General features: G+C 47.1%; 1 protein-coding gene across 6 annotated transcripts; it reads right to left on the bottom strand.

Annotated features, from left to right (window-relative positions):
• Nucleotides 1-987: 987 nt before the first annotated feature.
• ilf3a (interleukin enhancer binding factor 3a) lies at nt 988-23883 on the bottom strand. 6 transcript variants are annotated; one of them, XM_061230055.1, is made up of 21 exons: nt 23777-23856; nt 20555-20715; nt 17732-17849; nt 16602-16837; nt 16207-16387; nt 15015-15162; nt 13120-13211; nt 11810-11905; nt 11080-11191; nt 10527-10624; nt 9534-9645; nt 9284-9397; nt 8759-8964; nt 8236-8406; nt 8004-8141; nt 6563-6706; nt 6336-6462; nt 5799-5846; nt 3195-3629; nt 2732-2839; nt 988-1538 (listed from the first exon to the last, which is right to left on the bottom strand). In XM_061230055.1, exons 2-21 carry the CDS (start codon nt 20710-20712, stop codon nt 1408-1410), a joined length of 2973 nt encoding a protein of 990 aa, XP_061086039.1. In that variant the 5' UTR covers nt 20713-20715; nt 23777-23856; the 3' UTR covers nt 988-1407. The 6 variants fall into 6 exon arrangements, with proteins under 6 accessions (XP_061086039.1, XP_061086032.1, XP_061086043.1 ...); XM_061230048.1 differs by lacking the exon at nt 23777-23856 and adding an exon at nt 23192-23236; XM_061230059.1 differs by lacking the exon at nt 23777-23856 and adding an exon at nt 21556-21577.
• Between the last annotated feature and the right edge of the window lie 677 nt (nt 23884-24560).

The following is a 24560-nucleotide window of genomic DNA, read 5'->3' on the forward strand; positions in this document are numbered from 1 at the left end:
ACGGTCAAGAGAGGAATTGGAGCAACAAACACCCTCAAAACCGTTTATCACTTCTCCCTCTCTGTGAACGTGGAGATGTTGAAACCCCACCCCAACGCCATTTGCTATGCTAATTAGAACCAATTCAACCAATGAGCTTGAATTATTGTTCAGCTGTTTTGGTACAGTGTCAGTCTGTCAACGGTATATTTTGAAACCGGAATTTAAAGACTATAAACACAGGCAGAGTCGACATCTCAGTGGGCCCTTTTCAATGATAGGAAGGGATTTACAATGGTCTTGTACGAATGTTTTAACCCAAAAATGTACCTATTGTACCTTTAATATTCCGGGGAGCATGGCACTTTAATATTCCTGTCTGACTAACTTTTGGACAAGAGCATCTGCTAAAATGACCGTGACGTAATTTAACGCAATGGCACAATAGTACTGGTGTTCCTGCATGTAGATTTCACAAACCACAGATGAAGGCACCTTCCAAAATAAAAATCCTTTATTGGTACAAACCACAACTGATGCACATTGATACACATTCTGAAAAAAAAAAAACGAAAAAAAAAAAAAAAAACTCCCCCCCTCCCCAATAATTACTTGAGCAAACTAAAAATCATTCAATTGCCAGTCATCTACATTCAAGAAATCACTGGCTGAAAACGGCAAAATAAAATTCAAACATTAAAAATAAGCATTAAAATTACAAGCAAATTTAAACAAAAAAGAAAAACATTACATTTTTTGGAAATGAGGTGAGTAGGTCATTGTTTTCAGTAATGTCAGCTAGGCCAAAGGTTATCCTAACACAAGCACAGGTGTAATTGAGATAGGAACCGTCACAGGAAAAGGCAGAGACCAAAACCTACTTTTGTTAAAACTAAAATAAGTTAGGATGAGACAACCCCACCAACCGCCCATTAGAGTGGTCAAAATTACCAATCCCATCAAAATTTCCACAAACCGCCAGATTGAATCTGTATGAAACTATGACTTAAAATCATGTTTTTTTTTTTTTAAGTTAGTGGGTATGCCAAAATTAGCGACTAGTGTCTGGTGAGCAAATTCTGGAGAAAACTGGAATCTCAAGTGTTAAGCAAACGAACAAGTAACACAATGCTTATCGGCAGAGCAAATAAAGGGACTTTTCTTTTTTTAATATCAATGGGTCAGAGATGCATTGCTCAAAGGGGTAAAAATGCTAGGAAAAGTTTCAACAACAACTCCATACAAAATAAAAACACGGTTACCTAGTCATTTTTACACATCCAAAAAGAAATTATAAAAGCAGCTAAAACATGAAATTAGCCTTCTTCCTCCGAAAGGACCTAGACTGAGAAGTGAGCCGTTTCCACTTTGGAAAATGCTTGCGAGAGGGATGGAGAAGGGTGGGGTTCTGGGTAGTGGAGTTTCAGTCTATCTGTACTGGTAGTTCATGCTGGGATCGCCCCTCCCATACCCCACAGGACTGCCGAAGGAACCCTGGTTTCCCCCATAGCTTGGGTTAGCTCCACCAGGAACACTGAAGTTCGTCTGGCTGTTGTAACCTAGAAACACAGACAGGAAAAAAAAAAAAAAAAGACAGTTCTTAATGCCGCATCACATCAAACTACCGACATCCTTTACAAATCACAAATTACATTTCCTGCCCGCCTGAAGGCCTGATTGGATTGGCTGAATGTGTACGGTTAACTGGTGAGGACAAAATAAATAGGGTCATTGCGTGAAAAATCTACCAGAGGTGTGGGAGTTGACCACTCCCAATTTTTCTCAAACCTTTGTGTAAATGCTCTTTCTATATTCAATAATCATAGCATCATAGCTCCAAAATTGGCATTATAGCTGGGAAAAACCTGAAATTGTCCATCTCGTTTCAGATTAAGAACTCACGATTTTCAGAATACTGCTCAGAAAAAAAGTCATAAATACTAAATCATGCCGCTTGGCAATTTTTTTCCTTCAATATTTGATGGCTTACTATAAATTGGTTAGCATGGCACAACAGCACCACTTAGTGTATGACTTCAAAACTAGTAGACATTTTGGTTAAGAACAGTTACAAGGAAAGTCCAAGAGATCATTTACTCATCATTTAAAATGCCAAAGTTGAGTCCAGCCAGAAAAGTTTCCAATCAATATGAAACTTTATGTACTTGAAAATGTATAATAGGCCTACATATGATCATAACGTTTCGTTTTGATTGGAAACTTTCTACCTTACCCTGTACTTGGTTGAATATCTAACACTTTTTGGTCACTTTATGGCCAGACCCAACTTTGCATTTTTTAAAAATAAATTACTGATTTGACTTAATTTTCCTTGTGGCTTTCGTAAGCAAGACATTTACTAGCATTTAAAGTTTGGATACCGTACAGTGGTGCTGTTGTAGTAAGCAATCAAATATTGAAAACAAATTGGCAAGCGGCACAATTTAGCATATATGAATGACCATATATATTCTTTCTGAGCAGTATTATGGAAACTTCATCGACAGAAACTCGAGTTTCAGACATTTTCAGGGTTTCCCCTGCTTTAATACCAAATGCTTCAATATCGACCCCAATTCCCACTCACAACCGACTCCAAATCCAATGAGGCTAATGTTTTGGATGTTCTTTATTGAATGTTATAAAGAAGATTTACACAATGTTTGAGCAAAATTAGAGTGGTGAACTCCCACACCTCTGGTAGATTTTTCACAGAATGACCCGATAGCGATTTTGTCACAGAGGTTCTGACCTTGGTAGCTGCTATCCCCCCCTTGTCCGGACGGCCCTCCCCCGTAGCCCCCCTGTGAGCTGGGGGGGTAGGAGCCTCCCGACTCAAATGTGCTGTTGCTACTGTAACCTAAGAACAAATTATCACCACACTGTCAATCCGCCACACACCCCCTTAAAGCTAACAAAGGCACAGCAGCTGCCCGACACCTTGCCCCAACATGTCCGGCCGGGCACGTAAGCTTCACGGACAAGCTCTTCCAGCTCTCAGGAAAGCTCAGCCGATTATACAAGTCCGGACGCCATTATCAGTGACCACATTGAGCATGAGCTGCCATTTTGAGCCGTATGTCAGCACATTGAAGGAAGGGCACTGGTACGGGGATACAGTTCTCAATAACCCAAATACATGCGACACACAGGGTCTTTAAAACCACATACATGCCACTGCTGGTATCCGTTCTTCACAAGCCCGTAGTTCTCACCTTCGTAGCTGTATTCCTGGCTGGCCCCGCCACCCGTCACCTGACTGGGGTAGGCGGTGCTGTAGCCGGAGTAGCCGCCTCCTCCCTGGTTCTGGCCGAAGCTCTTTTTGGGCGGGCCGTAGCCCTGGCCGTACTGATTATAGGAGCCCTGCCCGGGAGGAGGCGTGGCCTGGTAGGCTCCCGGAGCTCCGCCCGGCGACGGCGCTGCTCCGGCGAATGGCGGCTTCCCGCCCGGATGTGGGAGGGGCTTCTTGCCGGGAGGCTTTGTGGCCGCGGGGGGAGGGGCGGAGTAACCGGCGTCGTTCTGATAGAAGCCGCCGTAGCCTCCGGCGCCCGCCCCTACAGCACCGCCCGCCGACGCGCCGGCCGCGCCCACAGCCCCGGCCCCCGCGGATCCAGCCCCCTCGCTGGCCCCGCCATTGTTGTAGTAGTTATCTGGGAATAAGAGCAAGACAGAGCGCTGAGTAACAAACACCATGCATGATGTCACTCCATTACATTACATGACATTACTTTAATGGCATTTGGCAGACGCTCTTATCCTGAGCGACGTACAGTTGATTATTCTAAGCAGGAGACAAATCCTCCCCTGGAGCAATGCAGGGTTAAGGGCCTTGCTCAAGGGCCCAATGGCTGTGCGGATCTTATTGTGGCTACACCGGGATTAGAACCACTGACCTTGCGGGTCCCAGTCATGTACCTTAACCACTATGCGACAGGCCACCTAATTCACACTCCATGTGAAATACCTCATTATTATTAACCCTTTGTGGTGCGAGATCAGATAAGCGATTATTATATTCTCGTCTGAACATTCTAATAGTGACGTAACAAACACTACTGGTAACTGAAAAAAGTGGAGGTTTACAACACTGACTTGGCACTTGGAAAAAAAAGTTCCAAAAAACCAAAGATTTCAACAATTTCACATAAAAAGCGAGGTGGTACAGTAGGAATATTCACATTTATGTGCATTAGGTGTCTTCATGTGTTGGGACATTGTACAGACATACACTACAATGTTGTTTCCGTCCCTTTACGGACATTTATTAAATCTTTTTTTTAAAGAAAATCTCTTCATGGACTTATTTTTTGTAATACAAACAGCACATGATTGTAAAATAAAAATAAAAAAGACAGTATCGTGCAGGAATCAGCAGCGTCATTCCGTTTAAAAACCGTGGGATGGAGAGGAGAGGAGAGAGGGGGGAGGCAGTGTTCATGGGGCTCCAGCTGTGGTGAAGAGGGTGTCAGCACATCGCTGCTCTACGCTAAACCCAGGGTACTGTACACATCACAGGGTAGCAGCCTTAGTCCTGCAGTCTGCAGCTATACACAGCCATATCTGCTCAGCTATTCAGTCTTTCCTCTTACCTATTCACTCACAGGTTTGGAGGCAGTCTGCAGAATAAGCAGGTAACACTAGTTTGTGGATGCATAGAAAGAAATGCAATGTGTCCAATTCACAATGTAATACAAAAGAAGTACAAAAACTTGCAGTGAGGCGTTTCCTGTTATTAACACTGACAGTCTACACAGTTATTAAAAATTGAGCAATACAGTATGTCATGTATGTCATCACAGTTAAAAAGGAACAAAAGTTCACAGTTTAAAAAAAAAAAAAAAAAGGTAATTCCTTCTGGTGTTTAAACACTCTTCTTGTTTCAGTCCATCAGAACATGAAAGCCTTTTCCAGTCCAGAACACAATCGGCGTAGGGGTTTGTGGGACATCGGGGGGAGAGTCCACTCAGCAGCAGTGGTGTCCTGTGGAGGGGGGGCCCCAGCTTAGAGAGGCTGCCTCAGGTCTTTCCACTAATGTTTTTAACGCTCTTTTTAAGGGACCAGCTGGCTGTTCTACGAGGCAAAATCGTGGTAGCCATAGCAGTCTGAGACAAAGTCACCTAGAGTGAGACAGAGCAGAGAAAGAAAATAAATAAATAATTAGATTTTTTTTGTGCCGGTACTGGTACTGCCAGTATTGGTGCTTGACGCAGAATTTGTATTTTTATTTGAATATTCTTTTCTTTCTTTCTTTCACTTGTTTTTTATTTTATTTCATTAATATTATTATTATTTCATTTCTTTTTTAGATTTCTCTGCTCCTGTCACCCTCAAGATGAGCTTTTCCTCAGAACGTGCTGCTGTGCCTTTTTCCGATTTTAGGGGGAAATTCAAAAACTGATGGACAGAGTCCTGCGGCTTAACAAAGCAGAGAAATGTAAAAGTGTCAGAGCGTCACCAGGAAGGACAGAGAGGCACAGAGAGCCCTTTCTCCCACTCTCAAACACTGCCCTGTCGGGTCAGGAGGGCTAAGAGCTGCTTGCCGTCGACCACACTTTGTACTGCTCTACATCAGCAGTGGCTCCCCATACGGAGCGCACAGTAATGTCTGTACAGTATCAGCCGGAGTGTGCGTCCCTCCCCCCGGTAAGGGCCAGTATGTCCGACAGCCTCACATACTGGGACGCAGAGAGGAAATGGAGCAGACACACTGGAGCAGATGAGGCAGTACAGTCCTTCACAACCCCTACTCTGTAGCCTGTCAGTGAACAGCCTGTGAAAGGGGGGGGAGGGAAACCAGGGAAAAGAGAATGGCTACTCACTGTATCCAGAGTTTCCACTGTTCCCGTAGCCATAGCTTCCATAGCCTCCTGCAGGAGAAATGTGTGTGCAATGTTAGCTGTGTAATACAAGCTTCTGAAACTCTTAAATCACAGTGGAATCAAAATGAGCATTTTCTTAAATGTAGTCAATTCTCAATAACAACACAAGCACGTCTAAAAGTATATATTCCCCCAAAAATGGTCAAATATTAATATTTGTACATTTTCACGTAAAAACGTTCTTATCCCACTACCTGGAAACAATTCGAATTTAGATTTTACTTCACGGAGTAACAGTGGGCGTGTGTCTCACAGTGGCACATTTTCCCCCTCATCACACTCAAGTCAAATCGAGTCCTGGCCCTTCCAACATTTCCCCCCCAATAGATTTCACTCGCATATACGTCATATCGCAGAAGCTAGTGCTGTCCTATCTTCAGTTTAACCGTGATTTCCATTTCCTCCAGAAAGCAGCAAGGTGCATGTAATCCTTTTTCACACGGTTGCTCTTGGCTAACATCGTCACTCTGTCTCTACCTTGGTTATATCCACCGGCGTTGTTGAACCCTCTGCCTCTCCCCCGGCCACGCCCCCCTCTTCCTCGGCCTCCAGGATTGGAAGGATCCGCTGAAGCCCCGCCCATCATGCCAAAGCCAGGGTTGTGCTGCCAGGACAGACGGAGTTAAAGTGGGCTCACAACACTCTGCACAGCATCAGGCGAGCGGGTAACAGCACCACGAGGTCGGAGGGAGGGCGTGCGTTACCATGGGGGGGAGCTTCTTCTTTTTGGCCGCCTCGGGGGTGGAGCCCTCGGGGAACAGCTTGTCCAGTGCGGCCAGGGCAGCGTACGCCTTGGCCACCTTCTTATTGGAGCCGGTGCCCTGGAACTTCTGCCCGTCGATCTCCACCTGAGAGAGAGAAGCAGCCATTCGCACTGCTCAGACCGCCGACAACCAACCAAACTGCTGTCCAAACAACTGCCGTCATACCTGCTGCAGACCTGCCAGTCAGATCACATGTAGAGAGGAACTTATGGCTGTGATTATAGACCACACAATTAATCACAGTAGTGCAGGGGTCAGCAACTCTGGTCCAGGAGAGCTGCAGGGTGTGCTGGTTTTTGTTTTCACCTTAAAATGAGCAACCAATTCAGATCCAAGAAACCAACTGAGGCAAGTTAACTGCGTAAACATCGACTTTCATTGCTCAAATTAACAGTTCAATTATTGCTCAGAGTAACAACGACAGCCAGCTCGCCCTACCAACCCCTGTACTACCGTTATAAAAACACCCCACTAGAGGGCGACATTTGCCTGAGCTGTCTGCATCCACACCAGTGCAAATGATTAGACTGAACAGCTGACGCATTGCGAGCGTTTTTAACGCGCCGCAGATTACCCTGGAACATGGAGGCTATAAGGGTCTGCATTAGCTCACTTAAAGCACAAATAGCATCCCGCAGGTCCTGGCAAAAACAACTGGAAAGCAGAGCTTAACCTTCCTGTCAACACCGGAAGAGTGAGAACAGCATGGAAATACAGTAAATCAGCCTTCAGCACAGGGGTGCAAGGACTGGCATTCCCCCAGAGGCTGGCACAGTCCAGAGGCTACCAGAGGTATTGCAGTTTATTAAGCCTCTGGTGGCAAACAGCAGATTGCCTATTAAAGTCGATTCAATCGGAAATTTCTTTTGGTGGATTCCGCACTTTGGAATATTCGTTCTCAATAGCCATAAACTATTTGAGAATCATTTTGGCCAGTCATGCACATCCGTTATCGCCACGGTGACCCGGGAGCAGCTGCAGGTGTCGTTCTCTCCTGCGATGAGGAAGGCGGTGTTCCGCTGAAGTCACGCTGCAGGGCCGGGCGCCTGGTGGACTCACCTCCATGACGAAGGGCGTGTTGAAGCCTTGCGCCTGGCACACTCACCTCCGTGACGAAGCGCGTGTCGAAGCCTTGCGCCTGGCACACTCACCTCCATGACGGAGCGCGTGTCGAAGCCTTGCGCCTGGCACACTCACCTCCATGACGAAGCGTCTGTTGAAGCCTTGCGCCTGGCACACTCACCTCCATGACGAAGAGCCTGTTGAAGCCTTGCGCCTGGCGGACTCACCTCCATGACAAAGAGCCTGTCGAAGCCTTGCGCCTGGCGGACTCGCCTCCATGACGAAGCGCGTGTCGAAGCCTTGCGCCTGGCACACTCACCTCCATGACGAAGCGCTTGTCGTGGCTCCCGCCCGTCTCGGAGATGAGCTCGTACTTCAGCCCCCGCCGCTTCTCGTTCAGCTCCATCACCGGGTTCTTGCCGTGCTTGGTGAGGATGGGGCCCTGCTGCCGCGCGTTCTGCAGGCAGGGGGGCGACAGAGAGCGCGTCACAAAGCGGTCGAACGCAGCAGGGTCGTTTCTTGCGAGCCCCATCGCAGAGTCGGAGACGCACCTCCGCCAGGTCCGTGGCCTCCGAGTTGGCGGTGCTCGCGGCTGACGGGTCGGCGGGCGCGGCGGGCGTGGCCAGAGGGTTCGACTCCGCGTCGTTGGCCCCCTCGTCGGTCTTCACCGGGTCTGCGGTCTTCAGCTCCACCCCTGTGGGCAGGCCCATGTCCTGCAGCACCTGAGTGACACGAGGCGGGGCCCAGCAGGTCAGAGGGACACACACCGCAGCCCTGAGCCTACATGACCGACAGCAGTGGGCTGGGCATGAGAACGGCACTGCCAATGCACAACACTGAGCTGACCCAAGTCACACTAAAACCAGTCACTGCATGTATTCGGCAGATTGAACCACAGATGCATTTTCACATAAAACTAATCCTGGAATGACTCTGAAAGCCCTGTCCTTGGAGGGATAAATGACTTTTGACAACAAACCGAAAAGATGTGCAGAGTATCAGTGGAGTGAGCAGTGAACACTACCGGACGGCCCAGAGGAACACCACCAGCAGCAGACCCGTTTGACGCCTCACCTTGACAGCCACATGCAGCTTGGCGGTGCGTTTGGACGGGCCGGACGCCTCGTAGCTCTTGCCGTCGACCTCCACGGCCATGGTGAAGACGGGCACGTGCACGGGGCCGGTCTGGGACACCAGGCGGTACTGCAGACCCGGCTTCAGCTGGTTCAGCCTCATCAGCGCGTTCATCGCCTGAGGAGGCTCCGCCTTCTCTTCTGGGGCTGGAGGAGGAGGAGGAGGAGGAGGAAGACTCAACGTCAAGAGCTCCAACCCACACAGGGTTCAGTGAGAAGGGACCAAATGTTCCTTATGCTTGCCTTGTTTGGGGAACATTTCAGAGCCAAGAACAAAGCTAGTGCATGGTGAGTTTTCTGACACAAAATGGCTGCCGTGTATCATCCAGTTTCCATTATTTACTATGAAGCGCTTGACAATCATGAGAAACCGTGTAAAAGCTATTACCATTTCATTAGTACTGATGCCATTTATGGAAGGAAGTCATGGAAACATGAAATAAACCCTATGCTGAGTCACACATACATTTCTTCTGCAGTTTTTTCTTCTTCTTGTTGGGGCTCTTGTCATCGCCTCCTTCCTCTTCCTCAATAGGCCTCTTCATCGGCGGGGCGTAAGTGGAGCTGGGGGGGATCTGGACTGAAGTGCGACAACACAAACGTCTGGTTATCCTAAATGAACCTCGGCATTTCACAAACACAAAACTGTTCATAATTAAGCTACGATGAGTAAGTATGAAAGGCCATGAGAGCACAGACAGGGTTGAGCTCCATACCCGTGTAGTCTATGGGGGTGTCACTGCGGGGTTTTCGGGGCATTTTGGAGGGCAGAGAGTCCATCCCCAGCACTTTGTGCAGCTGCCCAAACGCAGCCAGTCTTAAGGCATGCTGAGGAGGGTCACAAACACAACACAAAAAGGTCATGGAAGTACTCAAATACACTACAACACTTTTTTAAAGACTTATTGGTCTTCTGCTGCTGTAGCCTATCCACTTAGGTTTGATCAGCAGTTTCTGAGATACTCAAACCACCATGTCTGGCATCAACAATCACTCCACAGTCAAAGTCATTGAACATTAACTGATGCTCCTGACCCGTATCTACATGATTTTATGCATTGCACTGCTGCCACACAATTGGCTGATTAGATAGTCGCATGAATACGTAGGTGTACAGGCATTCCTAATAAAGTGCTGAGTGAGCAATTGCACGTGTGTGTGTATGTGTGTGAGTGAGAGAGTGTGTGTGTGTGTGTGTGTGTGTGTGTGAGAGAGAGAGTGTGTGTGTGTCTGTGAGTGAGAGAGTATGTGTGTGTGTATGTGTGAGAGAGAGAGTGTGTGTGTGTGTGAGTGAGAGTGAGAGAGAGTGTGTGTGTGAGTGAGAGTGAGAGAGAGTGTGTGTGTGTGAGTGAGAGTGAGAGAGAGTGTGTGTGTGTGTGAGTGTGTGTGTGTGAGAGAGAGTGTGTGTGTGTGTGTGAGAGTGAGAGTGAGAGAGTGTGTGTGTGTGTGTGTGTGTGTGTATGTGTGTGAGTGAGAGTGAGAGTGAGAGAGAGTGTGTGTGAGTGAGAGTGAGAGAGAGTGTGTGTGAGTGAGAGTGAGAGAGAGTGTGTGTGTGTGTGTGTGTGTGTGTGTGTGTGTGTGTGTGTGTGTGTGTGTGTGAGTGTGTGTGTGAGTGTGTGTATGTGTGTGTGTGTGTGTGTGTGTGTGTGTGTGTGTGTGTGTGTGTGTGTGTGTGTGTGTGTGCTGCGCATGCCCGGAGGTAAACACACTTGTGCGCTCTGTGTGATGTCCTCCCGCTGCTGCCGGTCCAGGTGGCTGATGGCATCAGTGGTCTCTTTCTCACACGGGTCAGAGATGCCAGGACCGTCTGCAGAAAGCCAAGAGGTGTCATCTTCACCTCATACATCAGTCACAGCTCTCCAAAACACTCCCAACATCTCCTCCTCCCCCTCTTCTAGGGGCCCACGGCTCATATTAATACTGCCACCCATTCTCAACTGTAATAAACGTGCAATTTACGTACAGGAGACACAGCCATTAAACTTAATGGTGTTTAGATAGTATAACTGCCCAGTGGGCTATAGGGGGCTAGCATATGGGTTACTGTAATAGAGTGCAAGGGCACATCCACACATTCAGTATTAGCCATCATATGTAATTCACCGCACGTTATTACAAAGTAAACAGACAGCAGAGTCATTGCTATAATTAGTTGATGCACAGCCCTTGGGGCCACATGGGAATTTTCCCAAGCTATTTTTACACTTGTGCCTGTTATAATGTCAGCCCCTCCAACATCTATGCCTTAAGTAGCGGGCTTACCAGCCATCAGAATCCCAGAAGCTAGGCACTCCAAAACTCTACGAAGAGCTTCCCCTGCTCCCATTGGCCGGTTCCCTGTTCCAATCGCTTTCTCGCACAGCAACTCCAACGGCTGGGGAGAGGGGAAATAACATTTTTACTACAGAGGCTTTATATTGTGATCTGTCTCTGGGTTCCAATGTTAAAAAGGGAATGTTTTAAAATGAATGCCTTGCATAGGCCAGTGGTTACCAAACCTCTCCTCGAGTGCCCCCCAGCCTGCCCATGTCATGCGTTCCATCTCAAGGACACCGGATACAACTACTCAAGCCCTTCAACACATGAAACACCTGGGCGGGCAGGAGAGGGAACCACTGGCCGTTTGTACTGCGACATGGGGCGACATGGCTCAGGCAGCAAGAGCAGTCGTCTGGCAGTCGGAGGGTCGCCGGTTCGATCCCCCGCGCTGGCTGTGTCAAAGTGTCCCTGAGCAAGACACTTGACCCCCAAATGCTCCTGACGAGCTGGTCGGGGCCTTGCACGGCAGCCAATCGCCATCGGTGTGCGAGCGTGTGTATGAATGGGTGAATGGAGAAGCATCAATTGCACAGCGCTTTGGATAAAGGCGCTATATAAATGCCCGCCATTTACCATTTACCGGAGGCGTAATTTTCCCGGAAGCGCTTCACCGCACTCCGAGCATGAGAATCCTGACCGCGCAGGTGCGCGCGGCGCTCCCGGTGGGACTCACCCATCCGCGCAGAGGGGCCCAGGTGGGGACCCGCGAGCACAGGTCCCGCAGGATGCGGATGACGATGACGCACGACTTCAGTCCGTTGGCCCTAGCCTGCGGACACAAGCGGGAGGAGGGGGGGAGGATCACCACTTAGCCACAATCATCGCGGGTCAATTCATGCTTTCAACAGGGTCAGCATAGTACTCGCTCTCTGTACTGCACTCTGCACATGCTCTCTGCCGGGCCCTGAGCTGCAGTATGTACTATAATAGACGCTACACTTACGCCCTGAGTGTCTAACTTATCGACTGCTCCAAAAAAGATATCAACTGAATGTTTCAGCGCCACTGTTATTGCAGACAGCCAACATGATGAATTAAGATCAATTAAGTCATCACAGTGAAAATTCCTCCTTCACTTGGGGGCTTTGCTGAAAGAGTATACTGCTATTGCAGGACCGCTCAAGTATTTCTCATTTCAATGCAGAAAAGTATCGGGTTATCAGAACTCAATTCTCGCCCGGTAGGCCATGGGAGAACAGAAACTCAATTTACTCTCAAAATTCTCTGAGCAGCAATATCCTCCAAAACAGTACCAGGCCATTTTAACCAGTATCCCCCCCCCCCCCCCCCCGACCCCAGTATGAACAAAAAAGCTGAACAAGGTGCAATATTCCCTCTGAACAGAGAAAGTTGCATCAGGTTTCAGACTGCATACTACACATACACACAATCGTGATGAGCACTCGAGTACTGTGGCGGGGAACGCCTGAAATAATCCACTTCACAATAGTATGGTAGTCATTACTGTGGGGATGGGAATATCCCTGTTTTAATGCAAGTGGATGACGTGAAGATATTCCAGAAAACACAAATGTTAATGCCCAGATGTCAGACTGAGAAAAACATAGTTCCCTACACCATCAGAAATATTGCACCTGAGGATCGCAAATGTGAGTTAGTGAAACATATCCCTTCTGCATCAAGTATGAGCGCGTCGTATTAAACTATGCCAGTTAAAATACTCAAATAAACATCATTTAATTAACAAAACTCAGATAAAGCTCCAAATAATAATGGCGTAAGAAGAGCGAGATACAAGCGAAATATCTATGTAGTATGCAGGACTTATGCAGGGAAGCAAAGGGAGAAAAAAAATACCTGCACTGAGCATTTATACCCATCTAATGAGAGCTAATACACTATGAGGGTGAAACACTTCAGATGCACAAAACGGAAAAAATGGTAGAAATATAATTTTAAAAAATAAAAAAAATAAAAAAAACTCAACTACTACTTCAAGACAAATAAAGGCAAAATGCAAACCTGGAACCACTTGGCGTGGCGAAGAGACGCCAAGGCAGTAAGGCATTTCTGCCTGTCCAGAACATCCGGGGGATCGCTGACTGATAGCGTGTCTATTGGCGGGTGGAATAAGAAGACAAGGTACAGTTTGACCAAGGGGGGTTCTGTCACACGGCCAGGGGGAAGAGACAGCGCTCCCAAAGCACAGGCAGGAGGGGGGGAGGGAGGGGGGTCCCCCCGAGACAAAGCAAAGGACCACTACACCCATAATCAGCTCCTAGGAGGGAGGCGTCTACATATTAGGGCCCCTACTCTTCCTCCGTCTAATCTACCGTCATGCAACAGAACCGGGGATTACACAAATACAACCCTCAGTGTGGGCAGCCCTGCCATTTAAAGTGCAGGTATAGTATGAATTAAAAAGGACGCACCGTCCACTTATTTCAACCCATGGAATAAAGAGAGCGTGTAACATGACATTATATCCTACCAATTACGCATCTAGTCGCTAACGCAGAGTAGCACCGAGTCTACCTACAGACTTTATACACATATCAACTCAAACTGCAAATGACAGTCACACCTGCCCACAGCCACTGATGGTGATGAACTTATAAATTACAAATACGCAGAAATACATTCAATTATATAGGAATGTATATGACCGGCAATTTACTTCATCCACGTATTAGAGAAAAGGTGCGGATGTATTAAAAGAATACATCCACATTCAAATAGCAGGAGCTGGAATCAACTGAGACTAGTAAATTGGGGGGGAGGCTGGCTATTTGGCGAAGTATCACTTCCCCTTCTTTAAAGCAGAAAAAGTAGTGGCCCTAACATACATCACCAGTGTGACTCTCTCACATGAGCTGATCCATTCCTACTCATTTCTCAAGTCTGTCTTGTCTGAGGCGATATAGCGGGTGCATGAGTGTGACCAGGGGGCACAACCCCTCCCCTTTGCCCCTTTTTGGGTGTACTGCTTTGCCCCTTCCGAGACAGAGAGCGTCCAGTTGGTCAAAGGTCCAGCGTCCCTAAAAATTGACAAACTAGAAGGCTTGGTAGAGAGAATCAGATTTTGAACCACAGGCAGCAGTGATCAGATGCACAGTCTAAAAAGCCAGTCTACACTGCAGCAAAACTGATGGCATCAGCAACCCAACCGAGGGGCTTGTCTCTCAGCGCGGGGTTTAGATAAGGCCGGGGTCACGCGGGTCAGCCATCCCCGGATACACGCTCTACGGCGTTACCGAACTGCAGCGGACGGAGCCCAGCGACCCACAGAGTCATCTCCGCCACACTCTGCCGAAGCCCTGGATTCTGGGCCTTTCCCCATTTCCCCCCCCCCCGCCACCCCTCGAGGTTTTTAAAAATGGCTGTCATGTTGACTGTGAATGGGCGAGCTCTCGCTCAACCACGCAGAGTCAAACTCGCCCCAGCGTTACCTACGACCCGCACTGACCTGCTTCACGACCTGGACGCGAGTCCGTAGCCTTACACCGGGGCTATCAACCAGAACACCACTCAAACTCCGCTGCTCATTTTTGCTGCAATGCAAACCGTTCATACAATTCCATTAAAAAAAAAACACATGCAATCATGTTTTTGTCTCCTCTGTCTCTGTTCTCAGAAAGCCTTCAGAAAATATCAATTTCTTTTTTTACGCTATGACACAAGGACTGGAAGAACAGCTTCTAAACCATGTAGTTACTTTACTGTGTATTGGGCCATCAATAAATGCTACACGTTAAGCGGGAGACATGTTACGTCTAGAGCTACAAACAGCACGGTGTCTTATTTTACAGCAAGGCGTCTCCCAGCTCTGTTGAAGGCCCAATAAACAATACGCGCGGCGGGCCTGCGGTGGGGGAGAGGCCCTGGCGAAGGCTGAGCCCTGGGGGGAGAGAGCCCACCTCCTGCAGCCTGCTTCTCCACCTCCTCGCGCACGGCCGGGGACGTCAGGTGGATGGTGAGCGTCAGCACGGGCTCCTTGGTGCTCTTGATGGCGATGGTGGCGTCCCGGACACTCTGGACCACCTCGTACTTGTCCTCCGTGATGGTCTGAGGAGGGGGGGGGGGGGGGGCGGACACCATTTACACTGAAGGAACCTGACTAACGGCACCGTGTTTAAACTGCACTGATCTCACTTTAAAGATTTTCCTCTATGGCAATATAACCCTTGAGTAGCTACTGTCCTCACAATGTAGTGTAATGCATAGGGCAGGGTTTTTTTCCCCCCCCTATTTAATGCTGAACCATTACATTACATTATTGGCATTTGGCAGACGCTCTTATCCAGAGCGACGTACAGTTGATTAGACTAAGCAGGAGACAATCCTCCCCTGGAGCAATGCAGGGTTAAGGGCCTTGCTCAAGGGCCCAACGGCTGTGCGGATCTTATTGTGACTACACCGGGATTAGAACCACCGACCTTGGGTGTCCCGGTCCTTTACCTTAACCACTACGCTACAGGCCACCCAACCACATACCAAAGTGGTAGAATGTATGTATTTTGTTCTATAATATTAGCTTCTGAAAGGTAAGCATTGCTTCCTTTTGTTTGTTTGTAAGGGACTGGGGACATATTTCTTATACTAGTTACATTGAAAACAGTGTTTCCTGATCCAAAAGGTATTAAGGCAAGCAATGTTAAATATTGCAACGTGTAATTGAAGTGAAATTTAAAAAACTAGTCATTCAAAAGCTTTAAAATGAAATTTGAATTGCTCATATAAATTTGGATTTCACTACATTGAGTAGAAGAAAATAAAAATCGAGCCTCAGGTTTTTGTAGTCCAAGCTACACTCAGCATGTAAACATTGCCATTCTTTTGCCAAAACCCATAATCGCTTCCACAGAAAAGGAGGCCAATCTCATCAGTTTGCAATTTGTTTTAACCAGTGAGGAAATATACATCTTACCAACGAAGGCCTTCAGCTACCCAAAATAAATCAGATGATGAAAAAAGATGCTATAGTTCCATCCCAATCAATTCTATCACAACCAATACTGCCTTTTAAAAAACTGCACCAAAGAAAGAGCCAAAAGCCCAGGCAATGAGAGGCAGAGAGCCAGCGAGAGGCAGAGAGCCAGCGGGACACACCGTGAGCTGCTCGGACAGGTTCTCGGCCACCTTCTTCAGCAGGCTGATGGTGGGCTTGTCCTTGCAGAGCAGGACCAGCTCCAGGTCCAGGTCCCCCTTCAGCAGCAGGCCCTTGGCCACCAGGCCCACCCTCATGACCCCCCGCAGGGTGCGTGTGGCCTGCTCTGAAGGCTTGGGTTCACTGGGGGGGGCGGGAACGGCACAGTCAGGAGAGCCTCAAGGACAAGAGCGCAAACAGTTACCGACAATGGAGCAGTGCTAGCCGTCTGTTAGCCATGAAACAGTGTGCTCTGTACCGGGCCGCAGACCTTGCTCAAACCTGCCCCAGACCTGCCCCAGACCTGCCCCAGACCTGCCCCAGACCTGCCCCAGACCTGCCCCACACCCGCCCTCACCTCTCCTTCTCCACCTCTGCCTCGGCGGAGTCGGCCTTAGCTCCGCCCTTGGGGCTGCCCTTCTCCTGCTCGTCCAGCCAGTCAGAGACGGCCTTGAGAGCGCGCTCAGTGTGAGAGACCATGTTCTGCACGCCCTCCAGCTCCTCCTGTGTGGGGTACACGGCGGAGTGCTTGGCCATCACGTGGCGGTCGTCGTTCACAAAGATGCGCATCGGTCGCTGGCGGAAAGGCGGGGGCTGCCATGGAGAAACGGAGAGGGAGAGAAAGGGAAAGAGAGAGAGGGAGGGAACAAGGGAAAAGTTCAGTGGAGGGAGGAAACCTGAAACTTACTGCTGGCCATTTCACATGACCTGCTCTCACCGAGAAACTTGAGAGGTACAAACATAAATGGAGGACCAGACAGGGCCCCATTCAGCAACTTCCAAAGAAAGCTTAATCTCCTGTAGCGTTTAAAAACCATCAGTAACGATAAAAGATAAGACCAGGAGGGAAGAAGAGAGGAGTTATTCACGATGCCCTACCAGAATAAACCTCTTTTGTTCCAAGACACCAACCAGCCACAGTTGGCCAGCTATGAGAAAACACAAGGCATTCTGGCAGTGGTGGAGGTGTGGAGAGAATTAGGAGTGGGTGAGTGGCATGGACAGAGACCTTGTTCAGTACAACACACGCAGCAGTGAAAACATCAGACATCATCCTACGGGCAACCGCTAAGTGACTTGTTGACTTCAGCATAAAACCAAATGGAAGCTGCAGCAATGATCACATAACAGAACTGTACATTCAACACCAAAATAGCCCAGACTGTCATCATAGCTGATCTTATTTCTACAATTGTCTTTCTATAAAACCTCACAGGCAATGCTCCATGGGATGTAATCAAGGAGTTCCACAGGCTGGAAGAATCTTATTTTGTTTTAAAAGAACACTTAACAGAACCCAAATCAAAAGCTGCCTTTTGGACATGTTCCCTCAAACATGAGAAACACTCATGGTCTCCAGTGCCTCCCACACACAGACGTAGGAGGCAGTGGGGTTAAAAGTGCCTCACACACAGAGACGTAGGAGGCAGCGGGGTTAAAAGTGCCTCACACACAGAGACGTAGGAGGCAGCGGGGTTAAAGTCCTACCATGGCTTGGTCGGGAGGTGCCTCGTGGGGCTCCTTTCTGGCTGCGATGTAGTGGTGATACAGGCGCAGGTCCTCCTCGTAGCACAGGCAGTCGTACCAGTAGCGCAGCTCCTCGTATCTGCGGAGCAGAGGAAGGCATCAGGAGAAAGTACCAGGATCCAACTGCCATTCTGTCAGATCCTACAGCCGCACGTTTCAGAGCGCCTTCAAACAAGATAAAATCTCGAGCGTGGCCTCTGCGGCTCTCTGGATGAATCTGGCCCTCCAATCCAAATCCAGCCCTTCTCTAATCTCCTGGGTAATTAGCGCTACCAATTGGCCAGACTGTCTTCACACCTGACTCCCAGGTACAGAGGGTTCTCGGCCCTCGAGGATCGTGATTTGACAATCCCTGCATTTCAGCAGTGCGGGTCCCCGTCTCAGACAACGCCACCAGCGGGGAAACCTGCCTGAACGGCTGTAATTAACCTGCCGTTGGGATAAGGAGTTTGGCAGAAGAGGTGGCCTTGCCGGGTGGAGTCTAAACGCATGAAAAGGTCCTGCAGGAGAGCGACAGGAGGAAGACCGCTTAGCATTTAACAGGAACGACAGGGTTTGGCGGCAGCAGTGAAAAATGACTGGGCGGACCAGTCCCTGTTAACACCGTTATCCCTGCTGAGAAATAAGACCTTTGTGCTTCTGGAGATATTACTCCTGTTCTGCTGCTACAGAACAAGTCCAGAAGCTTCCATTTTGCCTGGGTGGCAGCAGGATTTGGCACGCGCGACACCTAACCTCCCCTGACACTTCCTATGACACGACCTACTGGCAGGGGTATCGAGTGAGCGAGTTGGCATTTCGCACCAGGTCATGCTGTTCGTTCACATGCCCAACAATGGCAGCTTCCAGGAGGATAGAAGGAGCTGCATTTGTAATAGGGGCAGGCTATAGTGTGCATGTGGTGAGAAGGGTCAGATAAATAAAACCGAGACACATTTAGCTACATGTTAGGTAGCAAATGACACTGGAAAACAGACAATACTGAGACTCACATTCCTTCGCTGCCAAAAAAATCCACTCACTGACAGTGGCAGTTTCTCTACAATCTCAGCAAGTTTTTTTTTTTTTTTTTTTTTTTAAACAAAGCATCAAAAGCATCAATGTCATCAATAGCTGTCCTGTCACAAACTTGGAGAAGCCTGAGGATTGGGGCCTATCAATCACCAGTAATTTACAGTCGATCAGGATTTGTGCATTACTGACGATTCAACAGAAATAAAGCGCTGCAGAGCACCCATCATTTTGCAGGGCAATGATTGCAGGCAGCTTGGGTTATTGGCTTATAGTGGACTCGCATGTAAAAACAAAGACGGTAAATATACCTCACTAGCTTCCCGGAATGTACATAAGAGAGCTAACCCTTGGTATGTCTGGCCTCATTACAGGCTCCCAACAGCTCTAAACACACATTAGCTCAGCTGTGTGCCTTCATTGAAATTCACACTGCAGGTCATGAAAGCCGACGGAGAATAGACACGTCTTCCAAAAATGAAAAGAATTCCGCCCCAATCAAACAAAGAATGATCACACACACACACACACACACACACACACACACACACACACACACACACACACACACACACACACAGAATACAATTTCAAAACAACCCATTTTAATAAGCCAGGCAAAAACCCATTTCCAATCTTTTCAGTGAGGTTGTACTTATTGAGGCCAGAACTGAACAGACAGGACTTTCATTGTAAAAACTCCCCGTCAATTGGTGCCCGATGTTCAGAGCACAATAGCCCCTTATCCACTGTTGGCCCCCTACGTCAGAGACATTCAGGCTGGTGGTGGCCCAGATACTATTCCCATCGTCTTTCCCAGGGTGTAGGACCACGGCAAGTTAGTTTAAATTTGGGCTATTTCAGTGAATAATAAAAAATATTGTACAAATAATAAACATGTATTTGAATTAACGACAAGAAAGAAGCTTGACAATGAGGTTGTTTTTTTTCTTATTCTTGAGTTTAAAGTTCAGCGTACTTGAAGGAGGTACCACTGTGGAATTGATAGTGAAACTGCTTTCAGCAGGATTTCCGTAGGACAGAGGTGTAGTAGAGCCCTCAAAACAATCTGCCCAACTGGGAGAGACTGACTCAACCCATCTGTGTCCCATCTGTGTCTACCCAGCTGCTCAAACCCATTCATGTGCAAATGCAGTTTTTCGCCTGTAGTTGTACGGACATGGATATAATATAATATTATGCATTATTATGTGGGATGTTGTGCAAATCCTCCCCCCCCCCCCTTTTTTTTCTAGTGAAGCATAAACCCAACAGCATACAGAGATTCTTTAGAGGGGTTTAAAAATGGCACTCCCTGGGGTTAGTCAAGTTAGTCAATAGTTCAGGTTTCATGCTGGAGCCCCTGGAGCAGGAGAGGACAGCAGACTGAAGGACATAGTTACGGGGATGCATGGTACCGTGTCCTCACCGTTTTCTCACAAAGCTGTTAGCAGGTTAGCTGGCTTATTAAGAACACGCTGTGCAGACGAGTTAAAGAAGTGGAAGAAAAAAAAGAAAAGAAAAAACAATTATGTAATTGCCTGGCATGAGCTAGTGTTCAATTAGGGGCCCAGAGTTCTCCTTCCGGAAAGACGATGTAAAAGCAAAACAAAAACATGTGGCCTTCCCCGTGTGCTGCCTAAATCTCTGCCTGACTACGGTCTGTGGTCCCAAGTGGATAAGTGGCTATCGCCTCTTAAAAAAAACCTGACCAAGGAAATGACGATTGGCCTGGCTGGAGGGCTCTGGTGGTTATATTTTCCTTGCGGTTACCTATGGTAGTCGTGTGGGTGAAGAACCCGGCCGTGCTGTACCAGGCTGTCCCAGTAAAGGAGCTCCTCAAACGCCAGGCGCTCGTCCCAAACCGGCATTGGCACCTGCTCCACCCTCTTAGCAATATCACCCCTGTTCTGACCGCAACCTCTGCCCATGGCCTGCAAGCAAACGGTCAGGCTTTCAACCCACAGGCATACAAGGCAAGCAAGGAAATTCCAGATTTGTTTTTGGGTTTTTTTTTTTTTTTTTTTTAAAGTCTCTTTAAAAGAGAGGAATGCTTAGCAGTGCCCAAAATACTCAATGTTGGTCATAAACAGAACATGGTGCTGAATTTCTGGAAATAATCAAAAGGCAGCTTTGAGGTTATTCTGAAAACCTTGGGGTCTGCGTTATGTAATATCACCCTGTTCTGGATAAAAATTTACCATCCAAAATGCAGTTCATCTAGCCCACTTACAATCCAGTGTGCTGCCAATTCAATGCTACTGTACGCTGTGTCACAAAGGACAGCCAGATTCACAAAAAACAAGCAATGTCACACGGTGAAGGATGTGAAGTGCGATTTTTGTATTTTGCAAAGGCAATTCTGATAAAATGAGAACATAAGGAGCACACAGGACCTGTTAAGTAAGCTGCATCAATGGGCACTCCTAAAGACATTGCTTCTCCTCCCCCCCCACCCCCATTCCCACCCCCACTGTCCAAAAACAACCACAAGTAACCACTCTGCACATTCATGTCTATCAACACATCATAGGTGTTTATGCACTGTGACCATTGTGTTCCGTAGTCTTGTGAAATCTAACAGTAATACCACCCCCCGCCCCATTTACAGGCCATAGCAAAACACTTCTATGTCATTTCAAAGATCCTTTTTCCACAGCAAGGTCAGGACTGCGGCCGAACTATTTTAATAAATCACCTGGTCTTATCATTGTTACCACTGCATAATCCTGTCTGACCCCACTCAATGCATCAACCGCACAAAGAAAACCTACCGACAGCCTCACCAGACTGCACCAGCATCACTGGACACGGCCTTAGAGCAGTGATCAGCTTGACAACACCTCTGCATTCCCATCAACCGAAGTGAACACCTTCACTTCACACTGGAGCAGTTACTACTACTACTACTACTACTACTACTACTACTTTAGTACTCATGGTGGGGGGGGGGGACGCAGAGATGGCAACATCCATCTGTGATAGCCGACAAGTCAATGAATGCAAAGTCACCAAGGACAGAGTCGATCATCGTGTGTCAGCTCTTATTTCAAAGCCATTGATTTCTCTGAACAAGCTAGAGAGCTTCGATTATAATTAGTCTGTGTGGGGTGGGGGTCGGAGTCAACAATGCATGCAAAAGCAAGCTGGTTTAGAACAACCACTCATATTAACATTATCTTGAATGAAGGGATAGTCCATCCGGAATTATTAGCCATCAGAACAGCGCTGCAGTTAATGCGTGACTCTGGGGCAACAGCGCAGTATGTTTACAGAACTGGTAACTCATGGGTTCGATTCCCATCTGGGGCTGTGTTGTCATACCATTCAAGCAAGGCGCTTAAGCTGAATTGCTTCACTGAAAATACCTAGTTTTACGAATCGAAAGTACGCATAATAAAATAATGTATTCCTAAAACTCGCTCTGCATGAAAGCCGAATGTAAGATGCATGCTATACGCAAGCTGTGATCCAATAGACGATTTCACCCCAGACATTTGTCAGACAGAGAAGACACTTTCACCACAGTCAATTTCCTCAGCCAATTCTAGATATAACGTTACACAAGTGCAAATTATATGCAAAGAATTGTGTCTCGAATAGACTACTAACGTCAGCTACTACGAATAAGGTTGCTTGAATTATTTTTCTCATTCAATTCCTCAACAATCAAAGCAAAATCGACGAACACCTGCTTACTGCTTCATAACGAAAACGGCTACCTCACAATCTTTGTGGTAGATAGCTAGCTAACGTTAATACTGTAAAACTACTCAAATTAACGTGAGACGTGATAAACAATGACTCATGTTAAATCACGATCTGGGGGGGGGGGGGGGGGGGGGGATTAAGCCATTATCGATGAAGATAAAGTACGACCAACTAAATTATAAATATGTTAACGTTACCATCTTATTACTACGTAGTGCGCATTTTCATACGAAGGATAGGTTCCCCAGCTAACTTACCGAACCAACCAAAATAGCATTTACAAAAGAAGTTAACGTTACTAAGGAATCTACTAATTCGACGTGTGCATGACAGTTTTTGCATGGATTTGCTGCAAAATATATGCGTGTACAAAGCAGCTAACGTTAGAACCATTCCTCCTCCATTTTAACCACACACCCCCTTTTAACAAACCCCCTCCCCATAAAATCAATGGACTATGCCCTGTAGAACTGTAACGTGAATTGCTAGCGAATGGAGGCTTTCTAAAGAACCCGGACACATCGTCAGTATTTAAAGTGCGCTAATAGTTAACTAAGTTAGGTGATGTTGCCGTACATCTAGCTAGTGATTAGTAACTGCCTACTAACTAGCTACCTCTAGCGAGATATCCTAGTGCATTCGAAGCCGCCATTTTATCATCATAGCTTCTCACTGTTCAAATGAATGCTCCATACTTACTGGTGTGATGGATAAGACCGGCTGAGACATTTAGCTACAAAAGACCCAAAACGACAATGATACCACATTCCACACAATAACGTTTGCGAACTACATTTTAGTAACGCAAGTTACTCACTGGTTTAGATTAAATAGCTAACGTTAGCTACGTAGCAGTAGCGAATTTAGACAGCTAGCTAAATAAACAACGGTAATCCAATCCGAATATCAATGCTAGCAAGTCAGTTCAAGGCTGAACAACGTTAGGCTACCGTTACCAGTTAAAGCTGAATATTACCCACTACTCTGGTTAGTTCAATGCAAGTTAACTAGCTAGGCATGCTAGTTAACACTAACGTCAATGATCACAACTGATCTCAAAATATCGAACAGTAGTAACATTATAATTAGCTGCTCAAGCTAGTTATTGCAAAGACCTAGCGTACTGTTGGCTAGCCTGGCTACCAGTAGGTACCGCTATTAAGCCACTGTAAGGGCTTAACATATGTTTAGATATCTACGTGGACGCGAACGCTATGTAGGGCAATGACAGTTAAGACTACACATGGGTATATCTAATCAGCTAGCTAAAGTTTCATACGATACCTGTGTTCCTATTCTGTCTGCTTAGCCGACGTCCACCTTGTCGCTGCTAAGCACTAAAAGCCCCAAGCCAGGCCCGGGACCAATACAAATCCGCGTCATGAAAGGGCTAACAAGTTGCTAAGCCAGGACGTCCACACGTGATCCATAAAGTAGCCAACCCACACATGCTAGGCGGGTCATAACGTTGTTCCATTATTTAACGGTGCATGGCCCATGGGTGAAAATCTGCGCAGTATAACATCGGCGAATGTACCTGTAGACTATTTTAGCATTCTCACTGCACAAAGAACATACTGGTAAAAGTGTAGCATACGCTTTACAGTGTTTATCTAGAAAATATGAGGTGTTCTTTTTCCTTGAAATAAAAAGTAAGTAATAGCTCTATTACTCTCGATTTGAATTTTTAAGTATTGTAATCGAAAGCATTTATACTCCATTTATAGTTACCTGATGGAACAGAAAATCAAACGTTTAAACTTTGTTTAAATATTTCATGTGTATTTTCATCATTCTTGCACCATTGCATTAACACACATGGGCTGCCTGGCTCATTTTACAAGTCATATAATGTTGGAAAATGCAGCATTATGTTTTGTAATTTTGTAATGCATGCATACTTTACATAAATAAATAGGACCACAATTAGGCCAAAATATAACTTGTAACAAATATGATGTCCTAACATAAGAGACAAACCCCAATCAGTCACAGCAAGGTTCATAATACAGTCATGCACAGCATATGTATTCCAGATGAAAACGCATGCTTTGAAATGACCATAAGT

This window comes from Conger conger, chromosome 2 (genome assembly GCF_963514075.1).
Source record: "Conger conger chromosome 2, fConCon1.1, whole genome shotgun sequence".
Lineage (NCBI taxonomy): Eukaryota > Metazoa > Chordata > Actinopteri > Anguilliformes > Congridae > Conger > Conger conger.